The 18,025-nt window shown below is 33.0% G+C and overlaps 1 protein-coding gene across 3 annotated transcripts in view; it reads right to left on the bottom strand.

Moving 5' to 3' along the window:
* Nucleotides 1-987: 987 nt before the first annotated feature.
* LOC100373283 (putative sodium-coupled neutral amino acid transporter 11) overlaps nucleotides 988-18,025 on the bottom strand; it is a 62,307-nt gene continuing 45,269 nt past the window's right edge. For 2 of the 3 annotated variants that reach the window (XM_006822054.3, XM_085501301.1), the window contains 9 exons: nucleotides 14,514-14,648; nucleotides 12,510-12,575; nucleotides 10,004-10,110; nucleotides 8,207-8,286; nucleotides 7,511-7,581; nucleotides 7,137-7,298; nucleotides 5,749-5,861; nucleotides 4,478-4,624; nucleotides 3,233-3,675 (listed from right to left, as the gene is read on the bottom strand). In XM_006822054.3, coding sequence (XP_006822117.2) covers nucleotides 3,397-3,675; nucleotides 4,478-4,624; nucleotides 5,749-5,861; nucleotides 7,137-7,298; nucleotides 7,511-7,581; nucleotides 8,207-8,286; nucleotides 10,004-10,110; nucleotides 12,510-12,575; nucleotides 14,514-14,648 — 1,160 coding nt within the window. In that variant the 3' untranslated portion in view covers nucleotides 3,233-3,396. Of the gene's footprint in view, nucleotides 2,068-3,232; nucleotides 3,676-4,477; nucleotides 4,625-5,748; nucleotides 5,862-7,136; nucleotides 7,299-7,510; nucleotides 7,582-8,206; nucleotides 8,287-10,003; nucleotides 10,111-12,509; nucleotides 12,576-14,513; nucleotides 14,649-18,025 lie in introns of those variants that run through there. The other variant, XM_085501300.1, reaches the window with a different exon arrangement.

The following is an 18,025-nucleotide window of genomic DNA, read 5'->3' as shown; positions in this document are numbered from 1 at the left end:
TTTCAGATTGGATTCAAAATGGCTGACTGGTGGCCATTTTGTTTTAATGATTGGGCTTCTCGAGCCATATCTCTTAAATGCTTTGACTGATTATATTCAAATTTTATATATTCGTTATACATCATGTTATATATATATATATATACATGTATTCAAAATGGCTGATTTTGAATGCTGTTCCAGAGCAATATCTCTCAATATGGACAAGTACTTGTTCGACGATCAGATACAAATGTCAATCATTTTAATGTTAAAAAAAATCATATTCCTGACATGGTTATATTCCAGCTATATTACTATAAACAAAATTATCCATCTTAAATTGTACAACTTTGATGACGAGTGTGACAGTATTTGATAGTGTAGACACAGTTCAGACAGAACAAGTATATTTTCTATTTTATCAGTTCAAATTAGGCACCAATGTTTTTGTAAGATAATTAAAGTTTTTGTGGACTGCTTTCCCAATCCTACAACACGTTTGTAGTCAAAATAAATTGACAATGCATATTTATTTAAAAGAAAATTGATAAACGAAACAATACGCAACAAAGGGCAAGGTCACAGGTTAACTATGATTTTATTATTGAAATTACCTGTAAGCCAGATCTCCAAAAAATAAATTCTACATTTTTGCCTTTTTAAAATTTTGGAATAACGTATATTCTTCGTCAGTTGAAGTGCAAAAAACAAGCATACGCATTTCATCCACCCATCACTTTAAATTTTTTAGATTTTTTACACAATTGGCTTAAATCTGGTACAAAAATTTTACACAATGGGTTTAATGTTTTATTTAAATAAAACTAAGCAAACTGGCAGCTATTTTCATCAAATTGCAAAATTTGAACGCGTCTTCAACCGTTTCTTACCATGCTTTGAATCAAAATGGCCGACTAGTGACCATTTTACTAATCCTGGCAGCAGCACAATTCTTTCTTCGCCAGTGTATGTATGCAGAGTTTTAATAATGACAGCAAAAAAATATTCCTTGAAATAAATATTTATTTTCACATGTAGACAATCTGGACAATATATACAAACAATAGTGAGTTGATAAAACAATGTATACAAACATGGACATAAATAATTTACATTTAAAATCAAATTAATATGACAACACCATTGTAAACAGACTTTAACATTTCAATGGATTTCGTTTTCGCCTGTAGTGATATTTCGTCTCAAGTTGAAAATTTTATTAAAAGTGACATTGTGGAGTGAATTTGACTTTGTAACGGCTAGCATGCATAGTTCAATTCAAAAATGGGACTATTTTGTGGAAGGAGTTGACAACAGAATCTCTAGGGTGGGGCAAATAGACCATTTTCCGTTTACTGTGAGAATCACGCGTTATGCGTTAAATCGAACATAAAAACAGGACAAACAAAGGTCATAGCGTTGTAGTCGCGTCAAACATCGCTTAATAATGTGCTGTCCACATTTGATGATAGGCAATTTCGATTAAGTAAGGGTATTCGGAAGCAATATTCCTCTGTCGAAGATCGGCCGGTCAATGTAAGCTACGAAATAAAGAAATTCTAGTTCAAAATCAAATCGTTCGATTTTTGCGGCAGACGTTCGACGCGCGTCTTTCATGCATCTCGCGAGATCTCGCAATTGTACGGAAAATCACCTATTGATTGATGGTGAATTTCGGGCAAAAACGTTTGAAGGGAAACACCAAATTAACAGCAACATCATGGGGAAAGAAAAAATACAATTCAACCCCAATGTTTCTAATGGTCAAACCCTTAACACATTAGTATTTGTACAAATTCCCAAAGTTTGTTACTGCACTTTACACCAGTGTGGTTATTATCCTATAGGGTAAGACATGTTTGTATTGTTCAATGTTGTCTGGTTACAGTACCACATATCATTGCCATGGTTACATGGTGTATAGAAAACTATAGATGTTATAACTCCTATGACTGATACAAGGATACCGGTAAAAACCAAGCCACCAGAAAGAAATTTATCCATTCCTAAATGTTCGGATTTTTGTAACTTCAAGTAACACAAACCTGGCAAAATGAATACAAGTTGTACTGCTGCAAAGCATCCCTGAAATTGTAAGCAGTATCAATGGTAGATGAGATGAGAGCTATGTAACTATGGTGATGTGCACAGAAGATTTAACTGACCATGCAAAATGATTTCCAAACTAACACAAGCGAGTCTAACATCTTCATGAGTAAATCAGGTAATACTGTAAAATACTTTATTTTCGCAGAAGGAATGATTCAGTGAAAATAAAGTCCACCAAATATACCTTTTTTCCTATATTTTACATTCAACTCGTCAAAAATCAGTGAAAATAAATTCCAAACACCCAAAAATTTATTCCAGCTAAAATAAAGTGTTTTACAGTACTTGATGCTGTTTGTGAATTACCCCAAATTAAATTATTTGGATTGGATGTCTGAAAAGTCTCGCTGATTTTCATTTTCATACATTTGATGATTACCCAAGTCCATTCATGGCTTCTTGGTGGCCATTTGTCAGAATTAGAACTTGCATAGAAATATGAATTGCATACTCTTACAAGAAATGATTTCAATGAAATCTTGAATGCTTATCACCATGTATACGTTCAAAGGTCAATGATGATTTCTTTTTTTTAAAACTACTGTACACAAAATGGTTGTATATTGCTCAACAGCTATATTATAAGTTCAATATTTCAGTTAAGAATTGTTTTGCAAAAAACCTAAGAAGAGCAAGAGTACATTATCAAATTTGCAAATCATTGTGAATTAAACAGCGCCCTCAGTGACAAATATAATGAGCACGTGAAGAGATGCCCCAGATCTTAGACCACATTCCCGGAAGTGGAAGATGCAGCGTTTTGCATGAGTGTGCATACTGTTTTGAAGTGTTACATAAATATGCATGCGTGATATTGTGCTTTTGGGTTTACCAATCGGGGATGCAAAAATAAAATTCCTTCTATTGAATATCAGCAAACATGTTTGTATTTTTATCGATGACAAAGCAGGCGTATTTCTGCATCTAAGTCTTGTTACTTCTGGGAAAGTGGTCTATTTTTCATTGTGTATGGACGATAGCATTAAAACCAGGATAAATAGTCTGGTATAGAAGTAAATTGACTATAAAGCAATATAGCACCCCCACCAGTGTGTAGAGGTTAATTTACTGAGCAATAGCGCCCTCACTAGTGCGTAGAAATTTATTTACAGAGCAATAACGCTTTCACCAGTTTGCAGAGGTTAATTTACTGAGCAATAGCGCCACCACCAGTGTGTAGAGGTTAATTTATTGCACAGTAACGTCCTCACTAGTGTGTAATAATTTATGGAGCAATAGTAATACCCAATGCAAGTTGTAAGAATACCAGTGGGCAGAAAAGACATATTACACCACATTTAAAAGCTATGGAAGAGCAGTTGAGAAATAGGTATCAGTGTAATTTCCATCAACATAGATGTTATGCATGGTGTTATTTTGGTGGCAATACCACATATCGCTACCATGACTACAATTCTTGGAGAAAATCACAGACATTACGCTTCCCATCACCATGGTAAAGACACCGATAATACAGATGAGTATTGCAGGTAATTTATGCAAAGAGTACAGTTTGCCTTCTTCTAGTTTTAAGTAAGCAGCAGCAGGCAGTATGAATACAAGAGGAACCGCACCCAGTACACCCTGTGGTATGTTGCAATGATAGAATGAAAATATAGAGAAATTATTAGCTATGTGTTTTTGTAATTGTGTATATTAGGCAGGAAAAAGTAGATTTGCTTCTGAACCAGCCATTTTTTTTTTATATTTCTGTCAATATTGTTTTGAAATGAAAAAAAAAAAATGACAGTTTTTTTGAACATTTCAGGATCAAAAACAATCTTTTTTTTTGTCTAATAGACAAAGAAAATATGAGAAGTACACAAACATGTATATTATTTATGCAAATAAACTACTGTAAAACATGTTGAAAAAGCGATATGCAATTTTAGCGAATTTGGGTAAAATGACGTAATAACGAAATGTTGATTCAGCGAATCTCTCTAGTCTTTGTTGATTTCCTGTTTTCACAATACTTGTCTGTCGCATGCCAAAATAAATGTGCAATTATCATCTCCATAAAAACAAAGAAAAACTGTCAAGTGTAATTAGGAAGCGCCTTAGATTTTTATGTTCTGGATTACTGTATACAAATCCCCAAGCCTTGGCCATTTTGAATTTATAATAAAGTCATCTTGAATTAGCAAATCTCTCTCTAAATTCGCTGTTTTACAGTAGTTGATTGGTCAAAAAATCTAAATTTAAATTGAAGCAGAATATTTTTTTATTTTTTATAAAGCTGTGGCATACATAATAATTGGTGTCAAGCATGCAGACATCTAGAGCTGTGACAATAAATGACTGAGACAAAGTAACAAACAACAATAGTTACAACAAGGACAGACAGACTTCTGACATTTCCATAGAAACAAGACATTATACTTACATTCAATTCTAGGACTATTCCTAGACAATCTGTTGACATAGAGATGCCTAGAGTCAAGGCCACTAATATAAGTGTTTCTACTAGATGTCTTGTTAATGTCTGTGGTTTTTCTGCATAACCAAGGTTACATATAATATTGTCTAATACCTGTGGGGAAATAAGAGAAAATATTAAAGCTCGGGTTGCCAGCTTCAATATTGGTAAATTCATATTTTTTTTTTTTATTAGACGCATAAAATCCTTAGGAAAGGATAAAAAGGGTCTTACAGAAAGAAATTAAAAAAAAAAAAAAAAAAAAAACTACAATCTAAAAAATAAAACAAAAAATAAAAACTTTTCTAAATAAAAAAAAAAAAAAAAAAAAAACAAGTCAAAAACAAAAAATATATGATGACATCACCTAGCTGTTATTTGCATGCCATAAATATACGTCACATGTCAACTGGAAGAGTTTGTCATCCCTGATTCAATTTACATCCGTTTTTACCATATTCTATCATTTACTGGTATAGCGTAACTTTTTCTATTACCAGATTATTGTTTGCCAATTTTTACTTTAATTATAAATAATTTTACTTTTCTCACAATAAGACCTGTTCAATGACATGGTTTTAATAGGTTAGTATCAAAGAATTCATGTCACTCAAGTCTTACTTTACGTAAATAACAACTAGTGTCACAGGTAAACTAATTAAATCATATTTTTCATGATCCATGTAGTATATGAAAAATTCAAATTTGGGTCTAAGTGCAATTCCATTGTGAAATTAGCCTGGAATCCAGCCATCCTGAGTACACTCAAGAATGGTCTGGTGAATTGTGATGTAACTATGTAGGCAGCACAGAATTCTGTGACGTCACTGATTGGCTGTTTCCGTGACTTCAGTATATTATTAGGAATGTCCATGTGTGGTCTGTGACCTGTACGTATAAGGCTGAGAAAAAAAAATCTTTGTTTCTCGTTTTTTACACGCATCATTTTGAACTATGCGCCTCGGACGTTGTTTTTTTCTTCTAAAACATTCCAAAATGAGCTTGTACTCATACTGGTCTGAAATTTCCCCCATTTTAGCTCAGTATTCAAAAAAAAAAAATCGTCTCATTTTAAAATTTCCAAGAAATGAGAAACACAGAATTTTTTTTTCCTGGTCTAAGGCCTGCCCACCAAACTTCAGACCAACTCGCTAGTCTGTTATTTGTATTATTTGTCTTACAAACTTTTAATAAAGTGAATACAGTAGACTACGAAACTAAGTTGAACTAGTACATACCTCTCTTGTAACAAAACATTCTATAGGGAACGTGAACATAAGAGTTACTCCATATATAAATCTAGCGGCGTTAACCAAATCATCACCACTACAGTAGTTTTCTAAAATGTCTCCTGCAATAAACATTGTTTGTAGTTACTTAGTAACAATTTGAGGGTCAAAGTAAACTTAGGTCACTATTCATAAAAATGAAAAAAATGGATGAATTTTTTCATAATTTTTCCATAATTTTGGTAAAGATCATTTGCCAATGGGAAATTAAACAAATGTAAAATTAACAAGGAAATTCTAGAACAAGCCGTCTCTCGATTGAAATAGCTCTGCTGTTAGCAATGCACATTTCAATTAATAAAATTGAAGATATCACAAATCTGTGAGAGGTCCACCTATAGTACCCTATATATATGATATCAAAGAAATGGGACTTGCATTTTTTTAACAAGTAGTCAAAAATATCACTTTTTACCAAAAATGACAAAATATTCATCAAAATTAGACAATTGAATATATATCATCACGAAATGAACAAATCTGAGGAAGGTCCATCTGAGGTACCTATATGTATAATATCAAAGCATTAAAACTTGTGTTTTTTAACTAGTAGTCAAAAATATCACTTTTTAACAACAAATTTGAGAATTTAATATATATCATCACAAAATGAGCAAATCTGAGCGAGGTCCACCTGAGGTATCTATATGTATAATATCAAAGTAATCGAATTTGTGTTTTTTAACAAGAAGTCAAAAATTTCACTTTTTACCAAAAATGACAAAAATATTCATCAAAATCTAAGACAGGTCAAACCAAAGAATCAAAGCAATCAGGCTTGTAGTTTTCAAGGAAATAGTAAAATGACGACGAACAATCACTCATATGATAAGCTCTGCTCAACAAAGTCAACAGCAGAGCTAAAAATACAAAAAAATATGCAAAATTTTGCATAAACATGTTGGCGGGAAAATTTATGGCATTCAGAGAGTTACAAATTTGTGATCATGACAGTTAACCTTTCACACAACCATGGTTCACCTCACAAAATTTTACAGTAGAATAGAAATGAACAAATAACTTCATCTGATGTTGGTAATATTGTGCCAAGGACTGAATATTTGTTTGACCACATTCTATAAAGTTCTTTATTTTCACTTGGAATTAATTTTTTTTGCTGAAAGGATGAATCATTGAAAATAAAATCACATGGAAACTCATCAAAATTCAGTGAAAATAAAATCACATGGAAACTCATCAAAATTCAGTGAAAATAAATGTCAAACAAAACAGTCAAAATGTCTTTTCAGCGAAAATTAATTTCAGCTAAAATAAAGTATTTAACACTAGACGACCGTTGATCACCACGGCCTGTCTTTCTATTACACTGTACATACCTTGCGTATATCCGGTGAAAGTTGCATAACCACAGGCACCAAACAATGCAGTTACAAGGAGTGAAATGAAAACTGAATAGTGAGCCACTATTGACCATCGTTTTACTGTCGGTTCTTCCAAGGAATCGTAGATAAGGAAGGAATTATGATGGCAAACGAACGCTGAAAAATAAACAAGAAGTGTAAAAGTTAATCAAAGAAGCCCTTGTCATTTCATGTTTACACTATGTAATCAATGCCAGTCATTATTTGCATTTGAATTTTTTGTAAGCAAACAATGTAGATATATATATGCGTTATGTACATACATATGTATGTCACATGGGACCCATAACCATGTGATGACTCGTCGCGTATTATTAAATCTGACTTACCAAATGCCATGACTCCTATTGCTTGTGTGAAATGTATATTTGCAAATTCCCATGCATGCGATGTAGGTGGTCTGAAACATAAATCCTTATGAGTAAGGGCTGGACCATTAAAAAATCGGGGTGGGGGTGGGGGTGGTAGAATAAATATGCAAACTATTTTTTTCCTTCATTTAGTTTTGTGCTAATTTTTTTGCATGATGAATTCACTGTAACTTTTTTATTTCCTTTAAGTTTATTTTTAAAGAAATAGACGTGCAGGATTTCTTTTCTATGATTATTTCTTGTACAATTTTTTTTTCAATTTTAATGGTTCACCCTGAACCTGAAATTTCCTCTGTAAAGAATCTGTTAAATAGCACCTGCCATACTAAAGGGCGGCAGTCGCCGTGTCGCGTCCTGTTCGATATGGGACTCATAGCGACGTATACAAAGCATTTAAAATATTTTGTTTATTTGCATGAATTCGAACACGCGCTGCGTGACGACTACCGAACTTTAAATAACCTTGTCTTTACCTGTCTCATACATTAAAGCATTGTGCATGCGGTGAACAATGCCTTTCCAAACTAGCATAAAGGTATGCTGATTGGATAAAAAATAATATCTCATGCACCTGAAACCTGCAAGTGGTCTATTTTTTATATGGTAATCATATATCCAAACTGTTAAAAAATTAAAATAAAATCAGCGACTTACATTTGCGGTCCAAGGGTGGCTAGTCTTATAATGATTACAGTAACGATAAATGCAACCATGACGATTGAAATGACAGAAATCTGGAAAAATGATAATTAGGATATATATAATTTTAATTTTAACTCTGAGAAAAAATATGCATAAAAATAGAGAAATGCATTTACTGTTATAAATCTGGCAGGAAAAACAATAACATTTAGCTGACAATGACGAAATAATATAGACCAGTGTGTCCTCTATCATTTTTGATTTTGTAAGAATCAGGGGTCAAAATGTAATACCTCAAAATCAAGTCTACTTGTCTTCAAGAAAAACAAATAGCATGTGACTGTATAGGTGATTTTTGTTTTGTTTTCTACATTTAATGTTTTTAAAATGTGAATTTACAAAATTACAAATTCCATAACTATAGTTAGTTGTTTTTTCAAGATTGCTATATCAATGTACAATATGTTCTGTGCATTGGTGATGTGCCAATGAATTAATACAAATAGTTGCATCACAGCAAATATTTGTGTGTCAATGGCACGTCATATCGGATTTGAAATGTCTTCCAGACAATTCCGCAAAGTATGTAGTGTTTTCTTGTAATAACAATGTATTGATTCCTTAATAATCCAGTGGGGAAAATTTTGCTCACAGAATTTTATTCACCACTATATATATACATGTACCTGTATTAAAGTCTGTCACAGCACTTCTCTTTTGCAATAAAATGTATCACATTTTACCACACAGAGATTTTGATCATTTTGTTTCTATTATTGATAGGATGGAGCTCAAATGAATAGAGAATAAAAAATTCTTTAAACAAATAAATTTTCTCCTACCAAATGAAGATATGCAATCTTATTGGTCACCTAAATTATGCAATCTGATTGGTCAACTACCTAATGCAATCTGATGGGTCAACTACATAATGCAATCTTATTGTTCAACTACATACACTGTATTGTAATCTGATTGGTAAACTACATAATGCAAGTCGATTGGTCAACTACATATTGTAATCTGATTGGTCAACTACATAATGCAATCTGATTGGTCAACTACACAATGGAATCTGATTGGTCAACTACATAATGGAATCTGATTGGTCAACTACATATTGGAATATGATTAGTTAACTGCACAGTGCACTCTGATTGGTCAACTACATAATTCAATCTGGTTAGTCAACTATACACAATGTAATTTGATTGGTTAACTACATATTGTAATCTGATTGGTTCAACTACATTTTGCAATGTGATTGGTCAACTACACAATGCAATCTGATTGGTCAACTACATAATGGAATCTGATTGGTCAACTACATATTGAAATATGATTAGTTAACTGCACAGTGCACTCTGATTGGTCGACTACATAATTCAATCTGGTTAGTCAACTACACAATGCAAACTGATTGGTCAACTACATATTGTAATCTGATTGGTCAACTACACAATGTAATCTGATTGGTCAACTACATATTGTAATCTGATTAGTCAACTACACAGTGCAATCTGATTGGTTTAACTACATAATGCAATCTGATTGGTCAACTACATATTGTAATCTGATTGGTCAACTGCACAATGTAATCTGATTGGTCAACTACATATTGTAATCTGATTAGTCAACTACACAATGCAATCTGATTGGTCAACTACATATTGTAATCTGATTGGGCTACTAAATTATGTAATCTGATTGGTCAACTACACAATGCAATCTGATTGGTCAACTACATAATGCAATCTGATATTCATCAACTACATATTTAGGTCATCAAGTGAGATTGAATTGTCATACCTTAACAAGCTTTGATATATTCCTATAGGCAGATATTGGAAGAGTTACTAATACTGTTGATAAGCTGATAACAAAATAGCGATTGGCTAACACATGCTCCGAGCCAACTGGAGAAAAAAGAAGAAGATGATGGAGTGGTAATGTATGTCATGAAAAACATGCAAATAGAAAATTATCAAAATGTTTGAAATGGAGTGTATCATTTATACCCATCACCATGGCAACCACACATGTTATTGTAGTTTCTAGGTTCAATTAATGTTCTGTAACAAAATTTGAAGCCAACTGCAGGGAAACAATTGCATCTTATAGTAGTATACATGCAAATCAAAGTAGCTTTTCTAGTGAGTATATATACTGCCCTCTATAGTTGGATTGCCTGTGAAAGGATAAATACTCATTGAGTTCACTTGGTTTTAGTTTCACTCACCTAGAAAGACAAATTCTATGATTAACTTTGCCTACTCACTGGGTTTTCAATTTAGTGTAATCAGTGAAATAAGTACGAGTAAAACCTAGCAAGTAGTTAAGTTCTACGCATAGAGTAGGTCTAGAAATAACACTGAATACCATGTTAATCAAAGTAAACATACTGTGTGCATGACTCAAACCACCACATACATACAACACCACCACATCACTACTTATATTATCACTGCATGTCTTCTACTCAGCAATCAGACATCGCCAAAAAAAGATGCTTTAATCAAATAACCTACAGAAATCCTGAAAACATTCTACGCCACACAACATGAAAATATTTTAGTCAAAGTCGAATCCAAATAAACTGATATTCATGTTTTATGTCCAAAAATACATATGCCTTATTTTTTTACACCATTCGCATATAAATAAAACATTTTTTACAGATTTGGTCAAAGATGATCCAAAAAATTATAGAAATATTGCTTAAAATTAGGGAAAATGTTGCAGGAAAATATTGGCGGGAAAAATATAGTGCTCAAAAGGCTGACAGCAATTGCATACAATAAAAATATCTTATGGCCATCCTCGATTACTATTTTGCCATCTTCTCATGATGGTTAGATTATATTGGTGGAAATGATATGGTTATGATGAATCACAGTCCCTCATTGTGGGACTGTGGATGAATGTAATAAGTAATCAGAAAATGGAAACAAATAATTGATAAGATTTGTTGATTATGATAAAAAAATCTAATATGTTTATTAGCATGAAAAGAAAAAATTAGAAGACAGTAACAGGTACAAACATGCTACTTACGAGCTGCTGACGGTACTACAACAAAACACGTAGAATAGCAGTGAGAATAGTGAAGGTAGGATAGCAAAATATATTAAGTCAGCAAGAAAACACATTTTTTTACTGATACATTAGAAAAAGTATTGAACACCCTTCGTGAGTATGAGTGCATGGGATACCGTGGGGATAATGCAGCTGTCGGTTCACAACACAATTCAGTGTCCAGATACATTCAATAGGAACATAATTAACACTCGACAGTATTGTAAAACATCACAGCTAGAAATTTTTAAAATAATAATTTTTGAGCTCATGGAAACAAAATAAACTCCCTGTCTTGAGGCCCTCTGAAATATTTATTACAAAAAAAAAATATTGATTTAGCGAAGATCTAAAAATAAATTGCAAGACATTATCAAATTATCAGTGTTTTACTGATGAATTTTTCTTGATTATTTTAGATCTGAATCATTAAATTAAGTTAGTTTACAGAAAATACAGATGTCTGTAGGGCACGACCATACAGTATATAGTATTTATCATGCAGGCTTCATTTATTGTGTTCAAGGATAAAATGACTTTCAATTTTTGCCATCATGACGAATTTTGTCATTTTCATCAATGAATGTTTCTTGAAGTTTGTTCTCATTTTATTGTTACAGTACTGCAATTTGTCTAGTTTTTCATGTAATCATTTATTATTTTAAGAATTTTATGTGGTTTGATTAAGTCAAAGTCCCTTAGATATAAATTATATTACTCCTGTAATTTCAAAATAGTATAAACTTTGACAATATAAAGCAATATAAGGAGTTTTTTGTTTGTTTTTTGATCTTCACCAAAATATTTTAAATGTCATAAGAAAAAAACAGAACAAAAAAATTGTTTCTTCAACATATATCAGGACCAGAAACTGTTTTTTTATTAACAAAGAAAAAAAACCTTAAAGTCCTTCCATTATGAAAATCGTGACTACTGGAGAATAAGCTTGGAATTTATTCTCGCTATTTTCACTTCAGTGAAAATAAAGTCCAGTGAATATACCTTTTTTAGTATATTTTACATTCTACTCATCAAAAATCAGTGAAAATAAATTCCATACAAAACACCCAAAAAGTCTTTTCAGTGAAAATTAATTCCAGCTAAAATAAAGTATTTTACAGTACTTTCAATGTCAGTATGTATATGCAAATAGATTGCACATCAGCATAACCACCTGCATAACCTTTGACCTGAAGCACATCTGCTCTATGGATTAAATGGATTTACTGTATTGACTTACTTCTGAATATCCTCATGAGCACTTTAGTCATTGTGTCACCAATGATAATATTATAGCTGATCATGGCTGGAATAATAAAGAACACAAATCAACTCACATATACAAATGTATCATGTCCACGAATGAACAAATTCACTGTCAGAACTAGGCTCCTGAAAACAAACCCCCTCCCACTCTCCTCATTTTCACTCGTTAGTCACTGCACAGAAAGTGTAATAATTTGTGTAAATAAACAAAGTTTATTACATGCATTGTATGCATCAAGTGGGACCCATAGATTTCATCCTGCCCCCCATTTCAGGGTCTGATAGCCATTTTTCGGCCTCACACGCTCCCCTCTGATCTCTTGGTTTCTTGATGGCTACCTCAGACCCCCTTTTCGGCTTAGCTGGTCATCCTTTGCCTAGGTGGATCTGACTCGCTTGTGGGATGGGAGAGAAGCCCCCCTCGCCCAATTTATTTATTTCTGTTTTAATGTGAGTATTAGTTTATAGCTTTGTAATTTTAGTTTTTGTCTGTTTGAGTTTATTAGGTTATGGTTTGTAATTTTATTTTATTTTACCGGTATATCTTGATTTTTGCCTTGCCGTTGCTGGTATACCATCTCTGTTGTACATGTGTGTTATTTACATGAGTCACATTTTAATAAATTTCATTGCAATACTTTACCTGTTTGTAGTGTTTTTTTTACAAAAGGACAATGGTGGTACTTTAATTTAATAGATCGGGTCATTATTTTCAATTCATATACTGACTGAAAAGATTGTAGTACACGTACTCCTAAAAATTTGATGATATTTGTAAAAAATAACATGAAACATAAACACACCAGAGAGCTTATGACCCTCTATGAAATAAACTTTCCTTTTGTAAGGCCAGACTTTTATTATCCCTTGTTTCGCAAACCCGTCGAATGAACAGGAGCCGAAAATGAAATAAGGTTTTCCGCCCGCCGCATAACAAACCCAAGTTGCATTTTCGTGGGAGTATCATGATTAAAGTAGATGTAGTAGTAGTCTCGCGCAGATGAAAAATTGCCCTATAAAAACTCGTGAAACAAGGAGTAAAAAAAGTCTGGCCTAATTACAAACTAAGCTTCTAATCCTTCATAGATTGAATTACAAACAAACAAACAAACGACCTCACGGCCGAAACATCTTTGCTGTCTTAGTAGAGTGTTTTCCTCAAAACGAAGTTTTGTACTGTGAGATATTAACTATTTGCCAGGGTTATCAGTGCTCCCATAATGTTCTTGCCATATCACAATCATGTTGTTGCCATGGCAATTACAATTGTTCTCATCTTGTTACAACACATGGTAGTTACATGTATATACTAAGTATTAAAGCAATTGAAATGGTAGTTTTCGAGAAGAAGTTGAAAATAGCATTTTTTACCAAAATTATGAAAAAATTATAATTAATTATAAAAATACCAAGTATCAGAGTAATTGAGCCAGTAGTTTTTAAACAGAAGTTGAAAACAGAATTTTTTTATCCCAGATTACAAAAAAAATTTGCTACAAATAAAGAATTGAAGATATCGTCATGAAATGAACAAATCTGACAGAGTGCCACCCATGGTACCTAAATACCAAGTATTAAAGTAATTGAGCTGGTAGTTTTTAAAAAGAAGTTGAAAATGTAATTGTTGATGGACAATCACCTGTATATGAACAGCTCGACTCTGTCATCAATGTTGACAGAGGATCTACAGTCTGTAACAGAATAGTGTTAAGGATCAACAACATCATGTGAAGAATTGGGGTTTGTGGATTACCATTTCCATAGATATAGATCAGATACAAATTATGTGAATTTTCCATGACGATACTTACAGTAATGATGAAGCATCAAAAAGGTTACAAGGTTAAAAGCATTGCACAATTATATGTCTCATAAGGGGTTTCCCATTTTAAAACTTGGGGACGGGGTGTAAGAATTATTGCTGTGAGATCGTGAAAAAAAAAATTGTATAACTGAATAATAAAATATGGGTACATACCAATGAATGGATATAGAAACTGTATTGCTGATAACCAAATGTAGCCTGGCTTACCAAATGCTGCCCTCACAAGGTCTTGGTAGGTGTTAGTACCTGAAAGATGGCCGCCTTTAATGAGAAGGACGAGCGAGTAATCTACAAATGAAATGAGACAAACTTGACATTTAATACAAAAATTGACACAGTGGCTTTAAAAGACAAATTCATTGAAAAAATGAATTATTAGCACATTCTGAATTAGTACATATGCAAATATAAATTATGTTTTGCAGATTAGCATAATAATTTATATTTATTGCTACCCAATTCATTGCTCAATTGTATGTAACATTCACCAGATGGTCTTGATGGGTATAATTGCCTGAAGTCCTACTGTCTTCAGTCTCAGTTCTACATTCGTGATGTCAACAGTAGCAATTTAGATATTTTTACTTTTGGGTGATCATTAGAAACTCTGGAACGAAGTGGCAGAAATATATGCAAAATATTTTTTTTTTAAATGAATTTGCTTCAATTTCTTTATCTCTTCTTTATCTTTGTTCTGTAAGAAACAGGTATGTAGAATTATGTTCTTTCTGTTATTGCTCCTGCAGGATGTTTTTCCATGATTTTTTCTTGTGCTATTTTTTTTTTTCAATTTTGCTATCCCCCTCTTCCTTCCAGTTTCCAAAAGTTCACCCCTTACTATAATTATTTCATCACAGCGGAGGTCGATGTGACAATGTACTATCTGAGTGCATACTTTGAGGTTTCCTCGTAATAACCTTATTATTATACATCTTTTCCTTCCAAGAATACACCATGGGAATGCAGAAATTCAAAATGTTTTGAAAGAATCAGCAAACTTTTTTGTGTAGAGTCTGGTCAAACTCTGGTAGCAGCCAATCATTCGCGTAATCATTCCATATTTGGAATTCGCATTTCCTAATATGGTAGGATGAAAATAACACGTAAAATACCACCAAATTATGGCACGCTGTAACTTATGGCGTTACAGATGTATAATAATGCTTTTTGTGTGTATGCCATTTATTATGGATATTTAAAGTTGAGAATGAATTCCATTTTTGAGTCACACAAGACATTGCTGAAATAATTAAAAGTATACAATATTTCTTGAAGAAAGTGAAAATACAAAATGTAGCAGTAAAACATGTAGAAATAAGCATATTAAATAAAGCGGTTAATATCTCATATCTCTGTTGAATTATTCTGAGTTAGACACATGTGAATATAATACATGAATTTAATTATTATACCATATGTTAACTCAACTGTAATTGACATACCCATACAAAAGTTTCCTATAGAATTCCTATAGGACAAATAGCAATCCTATAGGATTTTGTGTCAGGAAATAAGTTCATGGTCAACCATCAAATACTATGATGACAAATGGTCAAACAAAGTCTTGCCTGCAATGGGTATGACTGTTAGCTAACTACACAGTAGTTAACTACACAGTAGTTAGTCTCGGTTACGAAGTTACAAATGATATATATATAAATGAGAACTTAACGCCTATTGGGAAAGCTTTATTTACTAAGGTAAACACCAAAAGGAAACAGTGTGGCTGGAAATTTCTATGGACACATTATGGCAAAATTTTAACAAAGAAAGACGAGAATTCACCAGTTGTCTACATTCCAAACGAAGACAGTCTTTGCAAAATATGTTAATGTGACTGTTTGCAGCGTGAAAAGCTGAATTATTCATGGATCCTGACGTAACAGACTCATTGCTATCCAGTAATTACAACTGTGAATCTTATTCAATCGAGCAATTTAACAACAGTGAGTCATTGTCAGTAAATTCCTTTTCTGCCTTACATTTGAATGTTAGATCCATTAGTGCACATTTTGACGACCTTTCAACTCTTTTACACCTTCTGAAAATGAAATTGTCAGTCATTGGTCTCAGTGAGACGTGGTTGCACAGTAATTCTGACACCTCAATTTATAATCTGCCATCTTACAATTTTATTTCAAATTGCCGCACATCTACTTCAGGAGGTGGTGTTGGTCTCTATATACACGAATCATTGCCTTATACTGTTATTGACTCAGTTATTCTAAGTCATTGTGAGTGTTTATTTGTTGAAACTACATTGGACAACAAACAAGTTATAATAGGTGTAATTTACCGTAAGCCCAATACCTCTGTGCAAGATTTCCTTGATAGTTTTGAGCATTGTCTTGAAACTTTTTGTGCCAATAAAAAATGTATTTTTCTTGGCGATGTCAACATTGATGTTGCTAGCAGCAATAATGCGCATGCTGCCTATGACACAGTTCTCAATGCCAATAATTTTCAACAAATTATACACTCTCCAACTAGAGTAACCGAATCAACATCTACAACAATAGATCACTGTCTTGTGAATTTTTTTGATTATTTTATTGAAGCCGGTACCCTAGAGGCGGATCTTAGTGATCATTTTCCAATTTTTGCTGTTTTTAAACATTTACGTCATATATTTAACACAAATCCAACAAATAGTTACAAACATGACTTTTCTTTGTTTAATCCTGAATCATTCAAAGCGGATGTTGCGAAAACGTCATGGATACCAATTTATGAAATATCAGATCCAAATTTGGCCTACGACGCCTTTTACAAACTGTTTAACAACGTTGTCGCTAAACATGTCCCAAGGATTAAAACTCGTTTTTCGTCCAAATCACTCAAAAAGCCCTGGATTACTAAGGGACTGCTTGTCTCTATTAAAAATAAACACAAACTATTTTCTAAAACAAAACGACATTCTGTCAGCTCAATAGTACATAATCAGTATAAAAAGTACCGTAATATTCTCTGTAAACTGTTGAAAGCTGCCAAAAAGTCGTATTTTCGTGACAGATTTTGCACCTCCGCTGGCAATAATAATAAAACATGGCAGGCCATTAATGAAATAATGAATGGAAACATGTGCAAAGCTGGAACCCCTCAAAAATTAAAATCAACCACCAAACCAGAAGAATTTGTTACAAACAGTAAGGATATTGCACATTTGTTCAATTCTTACTTTGTTAACATTGGCCCAAAGCTTGCTTCGGAGATTACCTGTAACACCAATTTTAATGACTACCTTGGCAACAGACAATCAGAGTCATTTTTCTTTCGCCCTGTCTGTGCACACGATGTCTTAAATGAAATTGACAAATTTGACATTCGTAAATCCGTTGGTTATGACGGTATTCACCCAAAACTTGTGAAAGTGGCTGCTGAATATATTGCCGAACCTATCGCCTATATTATAAATTGTTCCTTGTCGAAAGGTGTATTCCCTGACAAACTGAAAAAAGCACGGGTGACTCCCATTTTCAAGAAAGGGTGTGCTTATGAAGTTGGAAACTACAGGCCGATTTCCGTTTTACCTGTCTTCAGCAAACTATTCGAATCATTCGCCAATAAACAGTTGTGTGCCTTTATGGACAAATTTAAAATTCTTTCAGAAAATCAGTACGGGTTCCGAAAGCAATATAGCACTAAACTCGCCTTAGCTGATCTCA

This window comes from Saccoglossus kowalevskii, chromosome 7, assembly GCF_978046115.1.
Source record: "Saccoglossus kowalevskii chromosome 7, keSacKowa6.1, whole genome shotgun sequence".
Taxonomy (NCBI): Eukaryota; Metazoa; Hemichordata; class Enteropneusta; family Harrimaniidae; genus Saccoglossus; species Saccoglossus kowalevskii.
This window is presented reverse-complemented; position numbering and strand designations above follow the sequence as displayed.